The sequence below is a fragment of the Rattus norvegicus genome, chromosome 1, assembly GCF_021556685.1.
Source record: "Rattus norvegicus strain SHRSP/BbbUtx chromosome 1, alternate assembly SHRSP_T2T, whole genome shotgun sequence".
NCBI classification, from domain to species: domain Eukaryota; kingdom Metazoa; phylum Chordata; class Mammalia; order Rodentia; family Muridae; genus Rattus; species Rattus norvegicus.
In genome coordinates this window covers 212,757,441-212,783,138 of record NC_141534.1, presented here as the reverse complement: position 1 = coordinate 212,783,138, position 25,698 = coordinate 212,757,441, and the positions used below count along the sequence as shown (strand labels likewise).

The window sequence follows — 25,698 nt, the reverse complement described above, 5'->3', positions numbered from 1 at the left end:
CCGCCCAGACAGAGCCTGTGCAGCAGCCGGGGCCCAGGACAAACAGCAGCCAGAGGCTCAAAGCTCTTGGCTAAATCCTCTTTGCTCCAGTTAATGAGAATCCCCAAGTTTCCTTCCAACCTGGGCTGTTCTCAACTATCCAGCGTCTTAAATTCTGCACAGGTAGGGGTTACCCTAAAAGATACCCTGAAACTCCCTGGATTTTGTCCAGAGGGTGATGGATCGCATCTATAATCCCAGCATTTGAGCGATGAAAGCAGGGGGATTGTGGCCAGTTTGAGGCTTGCCACAGCAACATAGCAAGACCCTGTCTCAACACCCTCCCCCACTTTCCCTCTCCACATACATAAAATATAAATCAAATAGCGAGTGTGATGTACACCCCTTTGATCCCAGCACTGGTGAGACAGAGGCAGGTGGATCTCTGTGAATTCTAGGGCAGCTAGGGCGGCAAAGTGAGACCCTGACTAAAAATAAAATAAAACAATCCCCCAACCCACTGCCGAACAGGCGTTAGCCTTTTCATCTCTTCCCACAAACTGGCAGAATGGTCGCCCAGGGTCCTGCGGGTTAGGGGCGGGGCTGGGCCACCCTGTGAGCCTCCCTAGTCCAAGGCTGCACCCTGGGGCCAGGCTAGAGTTGGGGGCACCTCCCATGCAATGGGGGGCGGGAACAGGGCGGGGCGAGGGCGCGGCTGCAGGTGACCCCGTGACCCCTGGGGCGGAGAGCTGGGGGGACCCCAGGACCAAAGCGCCGGGGGCGGAGCAGCGCGGTGCAGGCGGCTGGGCTCAGCCTTCCTCCCGCCTCTGCCGGTCCCTCTGCTGGACCCAGGGAGTCCGGAGCGAACACATCATGCAGGACACACAGGACAGCGACATCAGCCTGGAGGGCTTGACCCGAGAGGGAGCCCCTGCGGACCGAGAGTGCCAGAGGGGACCGGAAACAATCGTACACGAGGCACAGGACGCAGGAACCCCCAACTCAGGTGGTAGGACCTTCCCTGAGCTGCTTGCTCTGCAGGAGGAGAGCGAAGGGACTTGGGTGGAGGTTGCAGGGGATACTGAGAGACGGACAGACAGACAGACATGGTCAGTTGCTGCGCGGGGATGGGGTGGGGGCTAGTAATGGTCCCTCGAAGAAACCTGGCATCCCTAGAGGGAGTCTGCACGTATACTGGAGGGACCCTGTTAGACCCCCAAGAGGGACCTTGACTGTCCCCAGGAGGAACCTAGGCCAAGGGCTTCGGACTCCCTCGGAGGTATCCCCAGCTTGCTGCATGTACTGCTCCTGGCAGATGTGAGCCTTCGGATGTTTTTACAGGCGCTATTAATACCCTTAATATTTCCGCGCTGTTGCGATTTATTTGGGAAGTAAAGGAACTCCGATGACTCGAAATCATAACGGAAACTGCTGGCAGGGCAGGGAAGACAGATGAGGCCGGGAAGCCAGGAGGGGAGGGGGAGTCCTGGCCAGTAAGTCATCACCTTGGGTATTTTTATAGGAATAATTTTCAAATAAATGACCCAGGAAACGTTTCCTGCACATTATCATCTCAGTTCAGAGGTTATTAAATAGACCCGGAGTGGGGTGGCAAGAGGATGTGCACTTGATCACACAGTTTGAGTTTGCTCGGGCTGAGCCCTGGGGAGGGTGCTTTCTCAAGTTACTTCGTAGCATCCCTCCCTCTGTCTTCACTTAGACTCCCACGAAGCAACTTATCTTCACGTGCTCTGTTTGAAACGGCCCAATGTGGCTTTTTAGCATCAGATTAAGGTGGAGGGGCATACCAATACCAGGGCAAGAGCCAGGGCTTCTGCCAAGGCTGGTGCCAGGAGGCCAGACCACTCTGTCCCCCGCCCCTCAGCTCATATTTCTGTCCTTTTTTGCAGTCAACCAAAAATGCCAGCTATGGGCTGGTTCTGGGTGAGCATCTCCTGGGTTCTGGGCACTGGAAGCAGGGTTGTGGGTATTAATCCTCTGACAACTATAGGCAGTGGGACATAGTCTTTCCCACTCCACAGACTGGGAAACTGAGGCCTCACAGAAGACAGGGTGGCACCACCTGGGTGTGTCTGTTGTGAGGTTCCCCTGACTTCATCTCAGGCAGAGTCTAGAGCCATGCAGTCAAGACCTGACAAGAGAGCCTTGTCCTGACCCATGCCTGCCAATCATTGTAACTGGGAGGCCTGGGCTCTGCTTGCTTCCTGGACTTAGGCCAGGTGAGTCTCAGGTGTGGGCATCTGGGTTTTCTTCTGCAATGGGTTGGATAGAACAGGTTGTGGGTAGGCGTGGGGGCAGGATGACCACCCTGTTGTAAAGAGGATCCCTCCAGCCCACCCCTCTTCATCCCAACCTTTTTTCTGGCCTGTTGAGCAGGCTCTTGTCTCTCTGCCACCCTGGGCATCACCAGAGCCAGGAGCAAGATCCTAGGACTGGTGGAGCAGCTGTAATGTCTGGGTTTACATGGGTGCATGGTCCCACCCCACCGGCAGAAATACTGGACATGCATGAGAGTGGGAACCACTTGGGATAGAATCAGAGAGCTGTAGCTGATAACATTTGCTGGTACAGACTGCAAGTGAGGCTAGAACTGCTGGACAGGCAGAAGCCCAGTGATCGATCAAGGTTGTTCCGTCGCAGTTTGAGCCTCTGAGGGGACAACCTGGTGTAGTGCATTGTGGAGGGCAGGGTGAGCAGGAATGGAGATTCCTGAGCTGGCCTCAACTCTGAACTTCTGCTTTGCTGCCATACCTACTGTGTAACTTATCCTCAAAGCCGAGAGTATTGTGAGGGTGGGCTCGAGCCTGTCACCTGCCTCTTGTTCCCAGCTCTGTTCCCAGTGTGAGTGAGGTCTGTCCTCCTGGCCATCTCACTCCCATCCTTCTGAGGGAGGACGGAAGCTATGCGGGGGACTGTGGGACATAACTGAAGTAGGGGCTCCTGGGTTTGAGGACCCGATAAAGACAGAAAGGATGGGACGGGGGATACAGATGTCCCAGGGGACCAGTGAAGCTGGGTGTATATCAGGGAGAAGATCAGCCAGAAGGCTGGAGTCGTGGAGTTAGCAGAGGCTCTGCAGTGTTTCACTAGGCTGTGCAGATGTTCGAGATGCTGATGGGGGTGGACACAGGGTAGTGGGCAGGTGCACCCTGAGAGCAGAGCCTGAGACATGGGCACAGGTGTGTGTGTGTGTGTGTGTGTGTGTGTGTGTGTGTGTGCTTGTGAGTGTGTATATGTACATGCATGTGTGTGAGTGTGTTTGAGTGTGTGCGTGCATGTGTATGTGCATGCATGTGTGTGAGTGTGTGTGTGTCTGTAGTGGATCTAGATCCACTAGATTCAGGGATAGGCAGCTGCAGATCGAGGGTTATAAGGACTGAGCTTTGATGGGACAGAGGTAGAGTGGGGCAAATCCTTTGTCTTATTTTTGACAAATCGAGACACAATCTATAAAGTTTTTCACTGTTATTAAGAGTTCGCTTGCTGCCAACAAACCTCACCATGTGTCTCAGTCAGGGTTTCCACTGCTGTGAAGAGACACCATGGTCAAGGCAACTCTTATGAAAGCAAACGTTTAATTGGGGCTGGCTTACAGTCTGAGAAGTTCAGTCCATTCTCATCATGGCAGGAACAAGGCAGCGCACAGACAGACATGGTGCTGGGGAAGGAGCTGAGAGTTCTGCATCTTATTTTGAAGGTGACCAGCAAAAAAGACTCAGCAACCTAAGGCAGCAAGGAGGAGGGTCTCCAAGCCCACCCCCACAGTGACACACTTCCTCCAACAAGGCCACACCTACTTCAGCAAGGCCACACCTCCCAGTAGCGCCACTCCCTGGGTCAAATATATTCAAACTGTCATGCTATGTCAAGTAACCACCACCACCTGTCTCTCTCACTCCAGTACTGTTTGTCAGACATAGAATGTGTTTTCTTCCCCAGGCCCAGGGAAGAATGATTCTCCCACCAGGTCTATGAACCTGTCTAGAGTTCCACATTGCATCAATAACAATGGCATCCATCATTGTGTGGATTGTCTGTGTAGCCTGCTCTCAGAATGCCTTTGTGTTGATGGCAGAGTGATTCTCCAACGTACCAAATGTTCTACGTAACCACCACACTAAGCCAATGGCCCAGGGAGTAGATACCTGGTGTATTTTCACTTTGGAGCTGTTTGCAATAATGCTGTAAAAGAGAACTCTAGAGGACTCTACCCAAGAGCCTGCCCTCAGTTCTTTAGTATAGCTACCTACGTGAAATCGCTGGATCTGATAGCTTTGCCATCTTTAACTTTAAAGAATTACTATTACCGTGCCGAGAGATGGCTCAACGGTTAAGAGTAAGGGTTGCTCATGCAAAGGACCCAAGTTCAGCTTTCAGCACCCACATCAGGTGATTATCAACCACCTTATCTCCAGCTTCAGAAGGATCTGATGCTTCTCACCTCCTCAGGCATCTGCACCCATAGGCACACATCCCACATGGACACACAGGAATGTAGCTAAAGATAATAGCATAAGTCTTTAAAACTTCATTATTACTGTTATTGTAGAGGGTGTGCGTGATGTGTGTGGGGATGCATACTGCCGCACATGTGCGAAAGACAGAGGCCAATTTTGTGGGGTTAATTTTCTCTTCCTATCTTAATGTGTAGGATCTAGGGCTCGAACCCAGGTCGCCAGGCTTGTGTGGCAAAAGTCTTTACTTACTGAGCCATCTCACTGGCCCTAATTTGTTTTCCACAGCCATTTCCTCATTTCCTGTTTCTGTTAGGGGCTCATCTCTAACAACATCTGGCATTTATATAGTTTTATTTGTTTGAGACAGGGTCTCACCGTGTAGACCTGGCTCTCTAGGAATTCACTCTGCAGACCAGGCTGGCCTTAAATTCACAGAGATGACCGTGCCTCTGCCTCTCAAGTGCTGGGATTAAAGGGCTGTACCACCACTGACCTGGCTTATAAGTTTTTTTTTCCTTAGATGAAAACTCCTGTACCCCAGGCTAGCCTCACACTTCTTATGCAGCCAAAGAGGACCATGGACTCCTGATTCTCTTGTCTCTACCTCCTAAGTTCCAGATTACAGGCCCATGCCACCTCTCCTGGCTTGCTTTTGTTTGATTTTATTTTATTCTTATACCGCACAGCAATCCTGAAGGCTGTGGTGTGGTCTTGTTTTGAGTTTGCCTAGTGGCTGGTTCCCCTGAGCATCATCAGGCTAACTGTCACCCATCAGCCTTCTGTGGAAGAAGGTCTCCCAAAAGACAGTGAGAACAGGCTTACTTCTAAATGTTCTGTCTTCTTCTTGTTCTTCTAGCTGTGGATCTTTCTAGAGTCGGGATATCAACCCTTATCAATTGTGTGGTTTGCAAATATTTACAGATTATGCCTTCCCCTTCTCCGTAGTACCCTGTGATACACAGAAATCAATTTTCATGGTGTTCAGTTCAACCTCTCTCTCTCTCTCCTCTCTCTCTCTCTCTCTCTCTCTCTCTCTCTCTCTCTCTCTCTCTCTCTCTCTCTCGTCTCCCCCCCCCGCTTTCCCCCCACTGATATTGTTGGCATCAGCTCTAAAAACCCACCGTCGATTACAAGGTCACCAAGATTCATCTCAGCCATGAGAGTTTTGTGGGTTTTGTCTTATATTTAGATCATTGATCCAGGTTGAGTTAATGTTTATATATGGGGTATGGAAAGGGCTCAGTATCATCTTTCCTGTGTGACTATCTAGTCATCAAGGCACTGTCTGTCAGAGGCGCCACCCTTTGGGGGTTTGCTTTTGAACATACTACCAACGACAACAGTCACCAAAGCTGACCCTCAGCTTCTGATGAGCATGTGTAGTCTATTAGCCTGGGTGTCTAGGTGCTCTGTGGACACCTCCCGGGACACCAGAGACAGTGGGGAAGTGTCTGGCCTGCTTGACAGCAGCCCGCGCTCTGCCTTCTGCAGCTGTGAGAAGGCTGGTGCAGACAGCACCCCTGCAAAGCCTTATTCCCCCAATCTCCAGGAGACTACCAGATATGGGCAGAAGCTGATGCCCTGTGGACGTGGCAGGTTTCCCTACTATACTATAGTGAAGTAGAGAAAACTGTCTTCCAGCTCTGCAGATGGATACAAAATTCCATTATCATCAAACAGACATGTGGAGCATAGGGTAGCCACCTTCTCAGTAGTAGGGCATGGGATAGTATCCCTGTCAGGAGGAGGGTATGGGCTAGCTACTCTGTCAGGAGCAGGGTGTGGGGTATCATAGTTCTGCTCTCCGTGTTTACTCCATGGTTTATATCACACCAAGGCTGAGTCTACCCAGCAGTCAGGTTCCCCTCATCCACAGCTACTACATGGGGTGGTGGGGTGGTGGTGAGAGTCAACTTCTATCCCCTTTAGATCATGTAGCAAACTGGCCCTCAGTTATTTCTTCCTACTATATTGACCTCTCTGGCTGGACTTGAACTGCTAGAGTCTAGACCGGCATGTCACTCATTTTTTCTAGTGCTAGCACAGAACCTGGTCATGGCAGTGTCCATTGAAAGTCAGAGAGATAGATTGATGGAGAGATAGACAGATGGATGAATAGTGGGTAGGTAAATGACCAACTGGCTCACTGGCTGGATAATGTACGTATAGATGGATGATGGATGGTTGGTTAGTGGTAAATGTGTATAGATGGATAGTGGGTATGTGGATAAATGATGGATGAGTAGTGAGAGAATAGATGGGTGGATGGGGAGTGAGAAAGTAGATGATGGAAGGGAGGTTAAGTGATTGGATGGATGGATGGATGGATGGATGGATGGATGGATGGATGGGTGTGGTTGTATGAATGGATGGGTGGGTAGATGGATGGGTGGGTGGATGAGTGGATGGATGGATGGATGGGTAGATGGATGGATAGATGGGTGGATAGATGGATAGATGGATGGATGGATAGATGGATGGGTAGATGGATGGATAGATGGGTGGATAGATGGATAGATGGATGGATGGATAGATGGATGGGTAGATGGATGGATAGATGGGTGGATAGATGGATAGATGGATGGATGGATAGATGGATGGGTAGATGGATGGATAGATGGGTAGATAGGTGGATAGATGGATGGATGGATAGATGGATGGATGGATAGATGGATGGATAGATGGATGGGTAGATGGATGGATAGATGGGTAGATAGATGGATAGATGGATGGATGGATAGATGGATGGGTAGATGGATGGATAGATGGGTGGATAGATGGATAGATGGATGGATGGATAGATGGATGGGTAGATGGATGGATAGATGGGTGGATAGATGGATAGATGGATGGATGGATAGATGGATGGGTAGATGGATGGATAGATGGGTGGATAGATGGATAGATGGATGGATGGATAGATGGATGGGTAGATGGATGGATGAATGGATGGATGGGTGGATGGATGGATGGATAGATGGGTAGATAGATGAGGGATGATTGGGTAGTAAAATTAAAAGGCTGGATGGGAAATGTGTGAGTGGACGGATGAGTTACAGATGGATAAATGATGACTGAATGATGGGTGAGTGGATGCTGGATGACTGACGGATGGACAGGTGGAGGAACAGGTGGTGCTGACAGTGGTGCATTTTGCCCGCTCTTCCTCGCAAGTCCTTTCTCATCTTAGACCCCTTCAGCACTCAATTGTCAAGTTCTTAAGCTTAGAAGCCATTTGACAGTCATGGGTTTGTTTTCAGTCGGGGTCTCACTGCTGGCTCCCAGAGAGCAAGGAATGTATTCCAATCCACACAACTAACAGTTGTCTATAGACGCTCTGGGGATCCCTGCCTTGCCTGATTCATGGAGGTTTGGATGCAGAGAGGTGAGGCCAGGGGTGAGGGAAGTCTGGAATTCAGGTTGGGCCCCAGACTTGGGATAACCTGCTATTGGGGAAAGGAAAGTTTTCTGTGATTATCTGGCTGCTGCAGGGAGCCACACCCAGAAGGCAGGGTTCACCATGGCCTCCTATCTCTCCTGAGTCCAACACCCAGCATTGTTCACCACTCCGCCTCCGTCAGGCCTTGGCCTTTGGTGCCAGGCACACGTGACAGTTTTCATGCTGTGTAATGAATTGCTAAACGCCTTTCCGACCTTCAAAGATCCATTTGACTGTGGTCACGTGGCTATTAGGCAGACAAATTACTAGTTTTGTGTGTTTGTTAGTGGGTGGGCTGGGGTGGGTGTGTGTGCCCAGGAGCTGGCTCACCAGTGTTTCCTTTCTTCCTATATCAGCTCATGGGGGGACTTGCACTCTCTTTGAGCCTTTCTCTATGGCTTCACTGGGCTCAGGGTTTCCCTCATACAGCCCAAGCCACAGAGCCCCCACACACCGGGATCCCACCCCACCAGACCAGCAGCTGTGCCCCTATCTGCAGCACACTCTGCTAGGCTCTGGGCATAGTGTGCAGACACAGCCTCCACACCTGACTTTAATCCTTTCCCTTTTCACAGTCAGGAACAGATTCTGCACGTACATCCCCTGTGGTTCCTAGTGATTTTAAAACTAGTTCAGTGCAGAAGTCTCTGAGGAAAATGGAGATGTTTATCCACTATTGGCGTAGCCATCAGAGAACAGATGACAGAGGTCACCATTATCATGTTGCTTCTAGGATATGAAGAAGCAGGTTTGGGGGCAGGTACGGGACAGGGCCCATGCTGTCTGGCTCCTCCTTGCAGACTCAGTGCAATGACTCGAGCCTGAGCCCAGAGGACCCCTTCCCTGCAGCACAGGGATCTCCAGACTCTTCCTAAGGCAGCTCATGACAGGGTGGCTGTCTGTGTTCTCTTTCCATGGTTCATGCCCCAACTTTCAGCCAGGTTCCCTTCCATTCATCCTTCAGCTCTGTCTGCCAGATCATGTCAATGCCAGCTATTGCTTGACCCCTTCCGCCCTAGCCTGTCACTGCTGAAGTGACAGGAGGGAAGATGTCAAACAAAGGCAAGATGGCTCCACCCATGGCCTTTTCATGGGTCCCTGGACCTCCTCTGGTCCTGTCCTTCAGGAGAGCACTCCTGTCTTCCTTCACCGCTTTCCCTCAGCTCCTCTCCTCTGCATTCAGCCTGCCCTGGCCACTGCCATAGCCTGGCCCTCCCCACAATCTCTGTATCTGTTCCCCTCCCCACCATTACTAGGAGCCCCTCGTTCTGCTCTGTGGTCCATCCCCTCTCAGGCTCTCTTTGATGCAGAATGGCCACTGTCTTCAGCGTCAGTCTCCTCTCCATAAGCACAGACATTGCTGCTCTATGTCATTCTTGAGAGCACTGCACCCACACAGTTGCCCCCAACACGGATATGTTCCAAAGGATGGGGTGAGCTTTTAACCTTTTATGCTAAGGCTGGAGGAATCCCTAAGAGTCATTGTCCAGGGGGCTCAGGAAGCCTTGCACAGAGCTGTACATCTCAGAAGACCTCCTTAGGAACTAAGTCACTGTTTTGTTTTGGTTTTGTTTTGGTGATAAATGGTCAGAAAGTGGCATTTAGTGACACATTTTCAATTTGGATATTGGTCTATTATTGAAAGGTGTGCACTTTCCCCTCTGATGTGTGGGTGAGAGGACTGGGCAGACAGAGTAATGCATAGATAGATGGAAAGTTGAGAGAATGGATGAATAGATGGGTAGATAGGTAGCTGTAAAGGTGAATGAGTAGACAGATGAGTGAGTGGGAGTATGGGAGATAAGGATATGGAGTGAGTGAGGAGATGGGTGAATGAATAGATAAATAGCCGGGTAGATAAATGGATGGATGAATGAATGAGTGGGTGGATGGATAGATGGAGGGGGTAGAGTGATGGAGAGATTGATTAGTGGATGAAATGGATGAGTGCATAAATGGATAAATGGGTAGATAATAGGTCAAAATAATTTGATGGATGGAGGGATGGATGTATGGATGGATGGATGATGGAGGGACAGACGGATGGATGGATGGATGGATAAGCAGATGGTGGATGGAAGGATGGATAGGTAAGCAGATGGTGGGTGCATGGATGAATGGATAGATGTGTGGATAGATAGGTTAAATGGATGAGCAGCTGGGTAGATGGGTAGATGGAGAGGCAGGTAAGTGAATGTGGAGATGAATGGAGAAATTGAGTGTAATATATGACCTTAATAGATCTAGACACATGCAGATAGAACGGTCTCATTCATGCCTAGGGCAAAATTTTGCACCAGCTCCTGTGTCAAATACAAATGAGAAAACACACATCACAACTGGTTTGTAGCTATGCGTGACAACACCCCTCAGATTGCTTCCGTGCCTGTGGGTCCTCCTGTTTGTTTTCTGTTCTGTCCTTTTCCTCCCCAGTGACTCTAGATTTGTGGAATTACTGCAAAGGCAATCCAGGAACTGCTCACGCCCCCACACCCAGGTCAGCATCTCACACCAGTGCAGCCCATTGTCAACACTGATACCTGATTGTTTCAGGAGACTGGAGGGTGTGGAGATGCATTTTCTCATAGACATTCCTTCTGGCCTCTTTACTCCCGTTATTTCCCAGAGGCCCAGGGCACATTTACTCAGCCTGATTCCTTGGAGTTCTGTTGCTGTGATGTCGTCTCAGGCATCTGTGAATGGCCGCTGGTCAGATATGAATAGACAATCCATCAGCCGGACCTTCTCCACATGATTGGCCTGAGACTGTAGGTTTGGGAGAGGAAGGAACAGAAATAAAGTGCCATCTCATGTCATCAAGCTAAGGACACATGCTGTCAGCATGGTTCATTTCAGTCAGTGTTGACCATGGTCATGTGACTGTCACCGGGTTTCATTGCAAAGACTTTGTCTATATTTTGTTACTTTGTCGGTTTACATAGTGGAAATTTTCAGATCCCCCTGTCCCAATCTCTGTGGCAAGGATAGGCACTCTGCTGCTGAATCATTTCGAAGACTCTCACTGGGGGATTCTAGCTAGAGGCTCTACTACTGAGCCAGTCTTTCATTGTAGGACCTAGGTAGGTGCTCTGCCACTCCCGAAGCCCCTCACCGTGGGAATATAGTTAGGGACTGTACCACTGACGTACACTGTAGCCCCTGTAGAAAGTCTTAGGTCAGAACCATCAACTTAGAAGCTAAGTTTTCACAGCCACACCCCTTGTGCAGTTCATTGGGTATATAAATTAAAGAATATTTGATTAAGAATAAAATCAAGTCAGGCAGTGGTGGTGCATCCATTTAATCCCAGAGCTCAAGAGGCAGAGGCAGGTGGATTTCTGTGGGTTCAAGTCCAGCCTGGTCTACAGAGCAAGTTCCTGGACAGCCAGGACTACAAAGATAAGCCCTGTCTCAGAAAAAAAGAAAATCTACTTCAGACTTTCCCTCAGGCAAAGCTCCCCAGAGCTCTACTTGACCTCAGGAGATATCCCAAATTCCCGTGGAGGCTTCCCAACTCCTGTCTCAAAAAGAGAAATAGTTAAACATGTCATTGGTTTTAGCAGTATTTATTGGAATAGGCACATCTCTACCCCAAGAGAGCCAGAGACTGTTCTGGAACTTCTACAGAGATCCCAAAATGAGTAGCCCTATTTGAACAACTGCAGTATGACTCAGTGGCAGCATTCTTGCTTAGAATCCACCAGAAAGCATTCCCAGGGTCAGTAGTTTGGTGACAGAGATGAGACTAGAGTTTAAAGTGTTGGCTCTGAATCCAGTTCGTGCTCTCTGTCTCTTTCTCTTTCCTTTTTCCTCCCCTTCCTCCCTCCCTCCCCCCACCCTGTCCCTGTTTCTCCCCTCTCTCCTTTACTCCAAATGGAAATTGTCTAGAGTACATGAGTGGCCGTTCTTAAGTACCCCCAAGGAAGACCTGGAGATCAGTCTTTAAAATAGCCCTGGCCAGCTCCCACCTTTGAAGAGACACACAGCTCAGTAGCCAGAGGCCACATGTTGGTCCTTGGTGGAAGTGCACAGAACACATCGGCCATGGCTATGGCAGGTGAGACATTGACACCTGCTGAAGAGCCCAGGGCCCTGAGAACTCAGTGGGACAGTGAGTTCCCCCCCAGACATTCTGAAACAGCTACTCCCTGGGGTGGGAGTCAAGCACATGCAATACAGTTGCGCTTTATGACTGGTACTTTGGAAGGTAGGCATTTTAGTGAAACCTGTGTCAGCATAGCCCGGAGAACAGGGCAGTGTCCCCGGAGTAGAGCCCAGGCTGGATCACATTGCACACCCATGCCTAGACTTTAAAATTACATGGTCTGAGGCCTTATGGCTTAGTGGTGAAAAGTGCTTGCTGCTCTTGCAGAGAAACTGCGTTCATTCCCAGAACCCATACAGTGGATCACGACCGTAAGTCCAGTTTCAGTGAATCTGATGCCCTCTTCTGTTTCCCACAGGCTCCTGAAGACACATAGCCACACACACACACACACACACACACACACACACACACACGAAGTGTTATTAAAATTGTCTTTCTTATTGATTTATTTTATGGGTGTACATATGCATGTATGGAAGTCCAAGGACAGCTTGCAGAAATCAGTTCTCTCCTTCAACCACATGGGTGCCAGGAATTGAACTCAGGTCATCAGGCTCGGCAGCAAGTGCCTTACTAGTGGAGCCATTATGGGGAAGACGGCTGCTTGCTTGTTTATTTGATTGTTTGTTGAATCAGGGTCTTGTGTAGCCCAGGCTGGCATACTTACTATGTAGTCCAGGTTGGCCTCAAACTCCAGATACCCCTGCTTCCTCCTCCCAGTTGCTGGAATTATAGGCAGGTAGCACTACCCCTCATGCTACCTTGCTGTGTCTTCCCACCCCTTAATAAATCTAGGAGTCAGCTTGCCTACCTGAGGAGAGTGTAAGAAAAACAGCTCATGATAATACCAGGAAGGAAGAGGTGGTCGAGGGGCTGAGAAGTGGGAGTAGGTCCAAGGCAGCAGGGCAGGCAGAGCTCACTTGGGCCCCTTGAAGCCAGAGCTGCTGGTCCCACATGCCTTAGGGCTGTGAAGTGAAAAATCACCCAGTTGTTCCCAGCACCAGATGCCCTTTGGCAGCCCCAGGGCCATTGCTCAGCTCTCTCCACAGACCAGCCCCCAAGTCTCCGGAACTTGTCCTGCTGGGTGTGCCCAGTAGCCACACTCTCAGCACCTGCCCCTCCCCTTTACAACGCTGGAGGTTTGACAGTGCATTGTCATTTCCACACAGTGGCACACCCCAATGTTAAACATATAATTTGATCAATTTAACACAAACCCTCGTGTCCTTGTAACCAACAGCAACAGCAACAGTAAGGACATTGCCTGTGCCCGGGAGACGCTCCTTCTCCTCACTGGGATATGATGATGCTTCATGTAGAACCTCATATTCATGAAAGTAGGTCCAGATACACCAAGACAAGGGTTTGTGTCTGATGTCATATCTCTGTGTTTATCACCTGAGGGTCTCCTTGTCCCTTGCTGGCAGCTGGAGAAATGGCTCAGCGGGTATAGTGCCTGCCATACAAGCATGAGGACCCATGTTTGGATCCCCAGCAGCCACATAAAAAGCTGAGCTTGGGGGCTGGGGATTTAGCTCAGTGGAAGAGCGTTTACCTAGGAAGCTCAAGGCCCTGGGTTCGGTCCCCAGCTCCGAAAAAAAGAACCAAAAAAAAAAAAAAAAAAAAAAAGCTGAGCTTGGTGTACACCCTGAGGAGATTGAAGATAGTAGGATACCCAGGCCGAAATGGATAGTAGTCTAGTGGAGCTTCGGGTTGGATGAGAGACCTTGTTTCAAAAACTAAAGCGGAGAGCTATTGAAGGAGACACTAGACATCAAGCTCCAGCCTCCACAAGGAGACACATGTGCACACACCACACACACACACACGCACACACACACACACACACACACACACACACACACACACACGCACACACACTGGACTGTGTCCCGTCTGGATTCAGTATGAGTGACACTGCAGAGAAGAAGGGAGAGCCACCATTCTGGGTCATAAGACAGAAGTGAGTCTGCTCAGGGAACTGCCCAGGGCAGTCACAATGCAGGTCTCGTCCAGTGGATCCTGAGTTTTGATTTCTTGGCTGTATTACGTCTCTACTTCATTGTGTAAGTGCCAGGCGGGCTTGTTTGTGGCTGAATGGGTACTTGCTCAGAAGTGGGCCTGAGCAGATGGTGCTGGAGGGATGAATGAATTGTCTATGCTGGGCTTGGTTTTCTGTGCACACAGCCCAGGGGCCATGTTGGGATGGAACTGCCTGAGTTGGCTTTTGTGACAATGGGATATAGTGAGATTGGAGGGGGATCTGCTCTTATCCACTGTAGACCCTGAGTCTGGAGAGAAGGGTGAGTGGGCCCCAGAGTAGCCTGTCTCACTCTGAGTAGGTTCTAGGTCTCAGACCCTGCTTTGCCAAGACCAATTCTCCAGAGGGTCTCTCTGTGGCATCACAAAGGACCTCCCATGAGAAGACTTCCATAATGGTAACTGGGTTTGCTTGTCTAGGACATCAGAGGCTACCCAGATGAACTCCAGCAGCCACTAATCCCCACATCTTGTTTCTGGAAACATCTGCAGGATGCATCGTTTGTGTGTTTGGGACCCCGGGAGTAGAGAAGAATCCCCAGCCTGAAAGAGAATATTGGTTACAAGCTCTGGATCACCCCAAAGTTGAGTCAGCTCGTTAAAAAGCATGCCTAGGGCTAGGGATGTAGCTCAGTTGATAAAGCACTTACTTAGTGTTTGCAGGGCCTGGCCATTTTGTAAAACTGCTCCTTTTGGTTGAACCATGATAGATCTCAAAACTACAGTCATTTGGTTTCCAGAGCTGAGCTAAAGTGATTTGTTTGTCTAGACTCTCACCCTTCTCATCCTCCCAGCTGATGTAGAGATGGCCTGACTGCAGGCAGGTACCATGGGCTGTTCACTAGTCACATGACAAGAAACCCCATCACTTCCCAGGGAAACCTGTATAAAGAACCCTCACTCTGCTACATACTTCACTCTGCCTGATCTCTCCTCAAGACCTGGCCATGCTGAAGTCTGTCCATGGTGGGTGAATGGATAGATGGAAGAAAGGGTGGATTAACTGATGGATGGATAGATGGATGAATGGATGCATGGATAGATGGATGAATGCGTGAATGGGGGATGGATGGATTGGCAGATGACAGATGAATGGTGGTTGGGTGAATGAAGGGGTAGATAGATGAATGAGCATATGATGTATATATGTATGATGGATAAATGGTGGGTAATGGATGAATGAATGGATAATAGTGGTGGCGGTATGATGGCTATTAGATTGGTTGTCAACTTGACGAAATCTGGAATTAAATAAAGCCCAAGTGATTGGGTACAACTGTGAGGGATTTTTTTTTCTTAATTAAATCATTTGAAGTGGGAAGACCCACCTTTAATCTAGGCCACACCTTCTGCTGGTAGCCTGTATAAAAGACATGGAAGAAGGAGACTTTCGTCTGCTTGCCCTTGTTCTGGCACATTCTTTCCTTCACTGGCGTTGGAGCCTGTTTCTTTGGGGTTTAAGTGTATTCTGTAGACCAGCTGAGCCTGCAGTATCACGAACTCAATGATTACTGAATTCTTGGGCTTCTCATTGGTAGGCAGTCATTGGAGGACTAGGTGAACCACTCTGCAAACAACACAGGGATTGTATGAGGCTGTCCCTGGCTCTCTGATTCTACCTAGTCACCTGGGTACCCTGCAAGCCTTCCACTTAAGGTTATTCTCTTCCCCTCTTGATCTTAGTATCTCCTATCCAAGAGTTCAGCGGGGGATTGATCAGCACTCAGCAGTCACGGCCTGTGGTGGGTGCCCATGGACTGGTGTTCTTTCCACCTTCAGCCACCACAGAACCCACTCTGGGGCCCTTCCCTCTGCCTCTATTGCTCATCATATAGCTGGCCTAAGCCAACGGTGGGAGGCCTCTGTGGAAGGATGGATAGATGATGCTTCTCTGTCACCACATCTCAGTGATGTTCATGTAACATCTGGCTTGTTGACTGCGGGGCAGTGAATAGAGCAGACACCCAGATATACGTACGTGTGCACAGAGACGGGGGAGCCTGCAGGAAGTTTTATCTTGGTGTGGACAGTCTGTAACTCTTCCTTGTCAGGTGTCATCTCGTGATTCATCTTTGAACTCTATGAGGGCTTCTTTTACCCTCCACTTTTCAGACTCAACTGCTCCAGTGTTTGTTTGTGCTGCAAGTGTTACACGGTTGACTAGGAATGCAGCTCAGTTGGTAGAGTGCCTCCCTAGCATGCTAAAAGCACCCCCAGAACAATACACTACATGGGGGTGCACATCTGAATCTCCATACCTGGGAAGTAGAGACAGGAGGGTCTGAAGTTCCAGCTCACCCTCACCTAAGTACTGAGTTAAAAGCTGGACCCGGCCAAATGTACCCTGTCTGAAAAGAAGATTGACGGCTGGTCATTGATCGTTGGTCATTGGACATCTTTTGAGTGTTCAGAGGTCTGTTTTGTCACAAAACCTGTGAGGTGAGGAGTTAGATGTCGATGAGATGTTATTTTTCTCATTACATAAAGGGGAAAACCCTAGTTCAGAGAGGTTAAGTAGCATGGCAAAGGTCACACAGGATCTGTTAATTTGTTAGAACTTAAAGCTTTTCTCTACTTGTTTAACTGGGAGGAGACAGTGTGTGTTAAAACATCAATGGAAAAGGAAAGCGCTGTTGGTCCACTGTCTGGATCATTTCAGGACACGTCTGTGAGAAATTCCTATGATCTGAAGCCTACAGTTGGCCAAGCATGGTCTCACTGTAGACCTGCATATTTTTGGTGTGAGGTGGGTTATATTTGTTTCTTTTTTGATGAAGAGCAAAAGGAGATTTCTATAAATAAAGCAGTAGCTTTCTCCATGCCTGTGTTACAAGCGAGTTGGACAATCGTGTGCACTTATGTCATCTCTGAAGACTTCAAAACAGAAAGTTCTGGCTGGGTGGTGGTGGAGCAGGCCTTTAGTCCCCGGACTTGGGAGGCAGAGGCAGGTGGATCTCTGTGAGTTCAAGACCAGCCCAGTCTATACAGTGAAACCCTGTCTCAAAGGGAAAAAAGGAAGGAAGGGAGGGAGGAAGGGAGGGAGGGAGGGAGGGAGGGAGGGAGGGAGGGAGGGAAGAAGGAAGGAAGGGAGGAAGGAAGGAAGGAAGGAAGGGAGGAAGGAAGGAAGGAAGAGGAAAGTTCCCTTGAGCAGCCCAAAGGGACATCTGGCTTCTGGGCTGCAGTTCCTTCGGGAGGGACCCCAGTGTGACTCTGAACTCCTTACTTGGAGCCAGTATCCACGCATCCTGCTAGGGAAAACAATCTACATTTCTGTGAAAGCACTTTCTCTCCTACCTGGAATGGATAGTGTATTGAATTGTGGGCTGAATGATACATCAAACTCCATTGCTCAGCACATAGTGGTTTGTCCCAACATGGAGGATCAGTGACTACACACACGATTGCAAGATTGTAAGCTCAGGGCTGGAAGAATAATAGCCCATGGGGCAACAGGGGTCACACCATGAGAACTCAGGACTAAGACTGCTCTCACCCCCTGCTCAGTTTCTATTTAAAGGGGCACTCACAACTCCTGTATTCATCCCTCACCTCACCCCCTGACCTCAGAGGTGTAGACCTTCTGCGTCCCTTGGTATTGTGTGAGGATAGCATATGCTGGGGTCTGCTTGGCTTCTTTGCTAGCACCTTCTCCTGCCCAGCAGGGCTTCCCCATGCCTGGCTCAGGCACTTCCTCCCACCTCCTCTCTCCAGATGTGCTCCAGGGTACTGTGCCACCAACTCTGTCCCTGGCCATCTGTCCCGACTTCTGTGTGCCCACCGACACCTACAGATCTGATCCTCCAAAGAGCCTTTACTTATCATTGCCTCCCCCCCCCATTTGTTTACCTATTTATTGAGACCTGGGAATGTATGTCACAGTGCACATGTGGAGGTCAAAAAACAGCTTGTAGGAGTTGGTTCTCTCTTTTCACCATGTGGTCCTCAGACTGGGTGGCAGGCACCATTACCAGATGAGACATATCATAGGCCCTCCTTAGAGCTGCTTAAAAGATCACTGTTTACCCTGATGGTTCACCTTGACTGACCCCTGGGAGATGGGTGAAGCTCGCCTCTGTCTCCAAGGGAATTCCCAGAGACGGGTGGTTCCCGAGGACTTCATCTTCATCCGCAGTTGCCTCCTGGATGAACTCAAATGGAGTGGACGGTGGGAGGAACTGTGGCAGATGTGGCCTGGCTAGAGGAAGTGGCTTGAGGGCTAATCTCCTGCTCCACTCTACTTTCAAGTCCCCGAGAGGTCAGGAGCTGCATGTTGGTTAATTCGGGGTGCTATGTGACCGAGGTGGTTTATGTAGACAAGGAGGAAGTATTCTTTTTGGCTTCCGAGGGTTTGGCCTGCAGTGGCGGGGCCGGGTGGGCATGAAGCAGAGCACCCAGGGCGGAGTAGGTAAGGAGCCGACTGCTTCTCCTTCACTCATCCCCAGCTCCCACGGTAACGCTGGTCTCATTTGGGGTGGGATTCCTGCCTCGGTTTCCTCAAACACATCAGTCTCCCAGACGATGATGGGCCACTTAGAGTAACTGTCATTCAGGTCCTTTACCACACACTCCTGCCACCACCACAGTGGCCTTGGCCCAGAATGTGGGGCCGGAAAACAGTGAGCTGAACTCTCTAAAATCATGGACCAAACAAATCTTTCTGCCTTCAAACTCTTTCCTGAGCTCGTTGCTCACAGTTATGAAGCATACAGCCACGTACAGGAGTAGCTAGCATGAATTATTGTGCTAAAATTCACCATAAAGTTTACGGTGGTAACCATTTTAAGATGAATGAAAAGGATTCAGTGTATTAGATTGGTCTAACACAGCTGCATGCAGTATGTCAGATTGGTCACCACCACCTCCTCCAGAACCTTTTATCTTTCCAAACTGGAACCTGATCCCCGAGAAACTCTGACTCCCTCCCTCTCCCCACCCCTTTGCAGCATTCCCCAACATTGTCTAATAGTCAATGGCTTCTGCATGACATTTAGTATTAGACCCCTTTTGGATCTGCTTTTGTGTGTGGTGTGAGCTGGGAGCGATAGTGGTCCATCTTCACTGTGAACCTGACTGGATTTGGCGTTGCCTGGGAGACACACCTCTAATACTTACCTGAGGAGGGAGAGTGACCTGAGTGTGGGTAGCACTGACTGGGGTCCCAGGCTGGATGGAAGGGAGGAAGAGAGCTGAGTGCCAGCATTAGCTTCTAACACCTTGTCCTGCTTACGGGGCAGTAGTTACTGCTTTGACGGTTGGTCTGTGCACTTAGCTTCTTTCCTAAGGCCACGTGACTCCTCAGTGACCAGGTCAGTTACACTTGGAGCACTTTAATGTTTTTAAATTTTATCTTTATTTAATTTAAAAATATTTATGTATTTTTCTGTTTTGCCTGCATGTATGTCTGTGTACCATGGGTGTGCAGTGTTCTCAGATCTGGAATTGGAGTCACAGACAGTTCTAAGATGCCATGTGGGTGCTGGGAAGCCAACCCCCATGCTGGAAGAACAGCAAATGACCTTAACCACTGACCCACCTCTCCATCCCCCACCTACGTTTTTATTTTCCAGTGTTGTTCAGTGGTTTCACCATGGCCACCCTGGTGGAGGTGGCAAGCTCTTTCCTGGTGGCTTTGGTTTCGATTTCTCTGTGATCTGTGTGGCTGACCACTGTGGTGATTTGAGTAAAATGGCTTCCATAGGCCCATAGGGAGTGGTACCAGTAGCTGGTGTGGCCTTGTTGGAGAAAGTGTGTCACTAGAAGGTGGGCTTTGAGGTCTCAGGAGCTCAACCCTGGCCAGTGTATTGCTCTCTCCCTGCTGCCTGGGGATGCAGTTGTAGAACTCTCAGCTACCTCTCCAACACTGTGTCTACCTGTGCGCTGTCATGTTTCCCTCCATGACAATGATGGACTAAACCTCTGAAGTATAAGGCAGCCCCAGTGAAATGTTTGCCTTTGTAAGAGTCGTTGTGGTCATGTTGTCTCTTCATAGCAATAAGCCCTCTAGATAAGACAACCACCCTTCCCGCTTTAGAGGACCACATGTAGGTGTTGTGTACGAAATGTCCCTTTGGGGTTGGTATGAGTTACTTTCCTGTTGCTGTTGTAGAACACCCTGACAAAAAAGGAACTTGGGGGAGGGTTTATTCTGTCCCATAGTCCCAGGGGAACACAATCCATCAAGACGGGGAAGGTGTGGCTGCAGGAGCATGAGGCTGGGTAGGCAGTCAGGAAGCAGAGGGTGAGGACTGGAAGTGGGGTGAGACAATAAACCCTCAAAGCCCACCCCCACCCCCTGCAATATACTTCTTCCCTCAAGGCTCCATCCCTAGAGCTTCCTTTAAACCGCCCCCCGCCCCCCACAATGCACCAACTGCTGGGGACCAAGTGTTACACCTGCACCTGTGGGAGACATTTCTCACGACAGCGCCCACAGAGTCCTTTGGTGTTGTTGAACTCAGGCTTGGTTTTGTGGCTCTGGATGTCCGCCCCGTGTCATTCATTGGGTTCCAGAGGGTTTTCTCTGGTCTGCAGACGGTCTCTTTGTGGTGCAGAAGTTTTGAATTTGATGAAGTCCTATTTACCAGGCTTAACTTTGGGCGTCGGATTTCAGAAACCACCTGAGCATTGCCTCTGCGCCCGAGTTTGGTAGCTTTGATCTGACATTTGGTGCTTGAGCCATTTGGAGTCTGTTTTTTAGGTAAAGTCTGAGGTAGGTGTGTGTGTACGATGGTCCATCTTCACTGTCAGCCTGGACGCCTTTGGAATCAGCTAGAACAGTGTTTCGCTGCCTTCCTAATGCTTTCAACCTTAAATATAGCTCCTCATGTTACAGTGACCCCTAACCATAAATCATAACTGATTCATAATGGCCACTGTTCTGAATTGTAATGTAAATATCTGATATACAGGAAATCTGATAGGCGACCCCTGTGTCGCGGTTGAGAATCACTGACCCAGGCGCCATATCTCTAGCCCTGCCTGTAAGGGCATTTCCAGAAAGTTTAAACTGAGGGGAGAAGACCCACCTTGAGTGTGGGAGGCAGCATCCTGTGGGCTGGGCTCAGCATTCACCCTTCTTTGCTTCCTGACATCATGTGACCTGATGCTTCACACTCCCGCCACGTGACCTCACAACCATGGTGGACTAACACCTTCCTGCGTCAGTCACTTTGTTGGGTTCTTTGTTGCATCAGGGAGAGAGACACAGGTTCAGTACCACTGCTCTGTCTCTGGCACCATGTGGAGGACAGTATTTCCCAGCAGGTGATTAAACGAATGGTTCCTGGGGTCTCTGCTCTGCTTGGCCAAGGACCCTGTCTTCATGCTAGGGCTATGCTATTCTCCCTTTCCCTTTCTCCCCCTCCTCTTCTCCTCCTCCTCCTCCTGGTTGGTTGGTTGATTTTTTTTTTCTTTTGAGACAGGATCTCACTATGTAGCGCTGGCTAGATTTGAACTTGTTACGTAAGCCAGGCTGGCCTCCTAGTCACAGACATCAACCTGCCTCTGCTTCCCGAGTACTGGATATGTGTCACCGCGCATGGTTTTCTTCTTTTAAAAAGATGTGATTGCTCCTTTTCTCTTGACAGTGCACACCTTACGCTACATTAATTTTGTATCTGTGTGTGAGCTCAAGCATGTGTGTGTGTTTGTGCATGTGCGTGTGTAGGGTGCTGGGATCAAACCCGGAGACTTGTGTGTACTAAGCTGTCACTCTACAACCTAAGCTGCCAGGCTCTTGGGGAAACTCTCTCTGTCAAGTTTTGGACAAAGTAACCTTTCTACTTAGTGGTACTTGGTGGTCCAGAGACCTGGTGGATGTGGAGTCCATATCCTCTGTATCTAAGTGGGGGACATCAAGGAAATAGAGCTCCAAGCCTCTCAGTGCCATATCTTATCAAGACAGAAGAGCATTCCTCATGGAATTAGCGTGTCCTGGGAGCCTGCAGGGACCAGGTATCTCGGCACTCCCCTATGTACCCCAGATGTTGAAAGAGGAAGGTGTGTCCTGGGTGGGTTTGGTGTCCCTGTGGTAACACAGCAGGACTTTCTCCACTGAGGAACAGTGGAGCAGCCATTAGTGTCCCAGAGCAGGAACCACAACATCCCAGCAGCCCAGATGTGTCCATGAGGCCACACACACACCTGTGAACTCATACAGGAGCCCCTACCTAGAGGACTTCTGTTGGTACCCCCAGAGCTCCCCTAATGCTTATAAGATGATCATCAGTGTTCTGGGATTCTTCATCTTCACGGGGGAATGGGTGCAGAGGACTGTCTTCAGTGGCACTTAGGGTGCCACTTAGGAGCAGAAAGCTGAGGGCGGGGCCTGAGAAGGGTCCTAGTGGCAAGCACAGCCTCTTGGAGCTATACCATGGCAACAGAGATGGTCAGCCCCAGTGAACATGGCAGCCCTCAGCCTCCTTGTTCTTCCAATACTGAAAGCTATTTCCTCCTGACATCCCTGTCTTGGCCACCCCTGCTTGCTTCTTGGCACATTTCCTCCGGAGGGCTGCAGGGCCAGCCCTGCCCTGCAGTGTGGGGACACCCTGAGTCCTTCCTTCTTGTTAAGTCCCCTGTTTATTACCATTTGCAGGTCTGACCAGCCCACAGAGGCGCCTGTGCTAGGATATGGGACTCTTTGGGGTGGGGACTGTCTGTTTAGTTCTCCACCGCCCTCCCGGTGCCTGGACAGATATCTGCACAGAGTAAGCACCCTATAAATGCAGACTGAATGTTTAGGGTCATGTTGGGTGTCTTGGAACCTTGGGAAAGGGGGGAGTGTATGGGAAGAGTCAGGGCCTTCCAGAGGGAGCTGTAGGCCTCCCCCTAACAATGCACGGTGGACAGGAGTTGGTCAGATAGAAAGGGAAGGAACGATGTTGGACAGAAGGAACAGAGTGTGTGAGGCCTTAGGAAGGTAAAGATTGGAGAGGAAGTAGGGGAAAGACAGCATGGGTTGAACTGTCAGGGCAAGGCCTGGGGAGTGGATAGAAAGATAGTCTCATAAAGTGGGTAAGGTGCTGGGCCCTACCTACCCTGTCTGTCTGACCCTGAAGTTTATGGACTACCCCCACCATATACAGTAATGACTGCCAATATGCCCAGGACGTGCCATCGAGACTGACGCCCTGACACTGAGAAGTGTCTTTCAGTCGCCCCTGAGAGCTGGTTCCCTCCATTCCAGGTGGCCTGAGGCCCTGGCTGGCATCCTGGGACAGTATGCTGCCGTTAGTGTTTTCTAGGGGTTTCCAAACCTTAGCACTTAAAAAACATAAATATTTAAAGAAATCCCCATCCAGCCATCGGTGGAAACCTCAACAGCCTGTTCTTAGATCATCCCCCGAGGCTTGGCAGGGCACAGATGCTGCCGTGGTCACGTAGTGCTCACTCCTTGGTGAGGGTGCTGTCTAAATGCATGGGGCTGAGGATGTTGACTGGGAATTAGGAACCACCCATGCCCATCAGATTTTGAATCCATCTACTTATTTTTCCAGCCAACCATCCACCCATCTACATGGTCATTTTTCCACTCCTGCATTTGTCCATATGCCATCTATCCCTCACCCATCTACCCCATTCATCCATCCATCCATCCATCCATCCATCCATCCATCCATTCACATGTCTCTCCTTCATCTGTCATGTCCCTCAGCCAGCCAGCCCGCAACCCATACAGACATCCACTCCCCATTTATCTACCCACCCAAACTACCTCACAAAAACACAAGCTCATTGACCCCCACACTCATATATCCACCATCCCATGTACCCCCCCACCCATCTCCCTGCTCACTCACCCCCACCCATACACCCATGCGTCCCTTCTACCCATCCAGTCTCCCACTGTGTGTCCATCCATTCGTCCATCCACTCACTCATCCATTCGTCTGTTTGGCCTGAGCACAGAGACCAGTTCTGTGGGTAGGGCAATCATCGGGCCACCATACTTCACTTATTTCCACCTAGACCAGGCATCAGGAAGGACAGAGGGTTCACACCACAGGTGTGACTCACGTTGGGGTCAGAACAGCCTTAAGTGGGGATCTGACCTGCTTTTACCTGGACGGTAGGGATGTGTCAGGCAAAACCACACAGAATGTGTTTCGGGTGGAGGAACCAGCCAGTAGTGTCTGTGGCAGAGAAGTCCCGGCTTTCATGAACAGATGATGACTCAGGGGTAAAGAGACCATGGAGCTGGGTGGGGCCAGCTTGCAAGGCCACTTACAGGGAGGATTGCAGCCTCCCTCAGTGAGTCTGTTCCCAGAGCATCCTCAAGATCCTGGGTTCCTCCCCAGCACTAATTTGACACACTACGGTTTAGACTTGTGATGCGAGAGTTAAGATCAGATTTGGACTTTTGCTTTTTTGTTTTTGGTGTGTGTGTGTGTGTGTGTGTGTGTGTGTGTATGTGTGTGTATGTGTGTGTGTGCGTGTGTGTGCGTGTGTGTGTATGTGTGTGTGCATGTGTGTGCATGTGTGTGCGTGTGTGTATATGTGTGTGTATGTGTGTATGTGTGTGTATGTGTGTATGTGTGTGTATGTGTGTGTATGTGTGTATGTGTGTGTATGTGTGTGTGTATGTGTGTGTGCATGTGTGTGTATGTGTGTATGTGTGTGTATGTGTGTGTATGTGTGTGTATGTGTGTGTGCATGTGTGTGCATGTGTGTGCATGTGTGTGCATGTGTGTGTATGTGTGTGTGCATGTGTGTGCATGTGTGTGTATGTGTGTGTATGTGTGTATGTGTGTGTGTATGTGTGTGTATGTGTGTGTATGTATGTGTGTGTATGTGTGTGTGCATGTGTGTGCATGTGTGTGCGTGTGTGTGCGTGTGTGTGTATGTGTGTGTGCGTGTGTGTGCATGTGTGTGTATGTGTGTGTATGTGTGTATGTGTGTGTATGTGTGTATGTGTGTGTATGTGTGTGCATGTGTGTGCATGTGTGTGCGTGTGTGTATGTGTGTGTATGTATGTGTGTGTGTGTGCTCACACACAAGTGGGTGAGCATTCCTGTGCAGTCCAAGGTTAATGTCAAGAGTCATCTTCCATCCTATTCTTTGAGACAGACTCTCTCAATCAAATGCAGAGCTCATCCATATACCCAGTTTTTCTAGCCAACTTGCTCTGGGGACCCTATCTCCCACTTCTGAAGAGATATTTACATGCAAGCTGCCATGCCCTCCTGGCATTTATGTGAGTTCTGGGGATCTGAACTCTGGTTCTCTTGCTTTCACAGCAAGCTCTTTACCCAGTGAGACATCTTCCCAGCCCCATATTTGACTTTTATAAGAAAGTTTTGTGTGGAATACTCAGGCTGAGGAGAGTGTGAGCTCCCTAAAGGCTTGCAGATGGGTCTGCTCGGCAGAGACCAGGGTAGGTAATGCCTAACGGAGGATGGTCACCACCGACACACACCAAGGATCCTCTGCAGTGCCTTCCTGGGCTTCAGTTCATATCAGCTCAACCAAGCCCATACCGGCTCACACCAGCCTTGAGGCCCACACCTGCTCACTGATCTATGTCAGACAGTCCTGACAGGAGAAATCTCAGTAGCCATTGGCATAGACTGAACCTATTGATTAAGGCACGTCTGTTACCCATCTGATTGGATCACCTCTGTTACCCAACTCAGCCCCTTGGATAGTCTAACCCGAGG

General features: G+C 49.7%; 1 protein-coding gene across 14 annotated transcripts in view; it reads left to right on the top strand.

The window, feature by feature from the left end:
- The first annotated feature begins 802 nt into the window (after positions 1–802).
- Positions 803–25,698, top strand: part of Ano1 (anoctamin 1) — a 148,586-nt gene continuing 123,690 nt past the window's right edge. For 7 of the 14 annotated variants that reach the window (XM_087562212.1, XM_087562196.1, XM_087562141.1 and 4 more), the window contains exon 1: positions 821–985. In XM_087562212.1, the coding sequence (XP_087418338.1) occupies positions 853–985 (133 nt within the window). In that variant the 5' untranslated portion in view covers positions 821–852. 14 annotated transcript variants of the gene reach the window in all.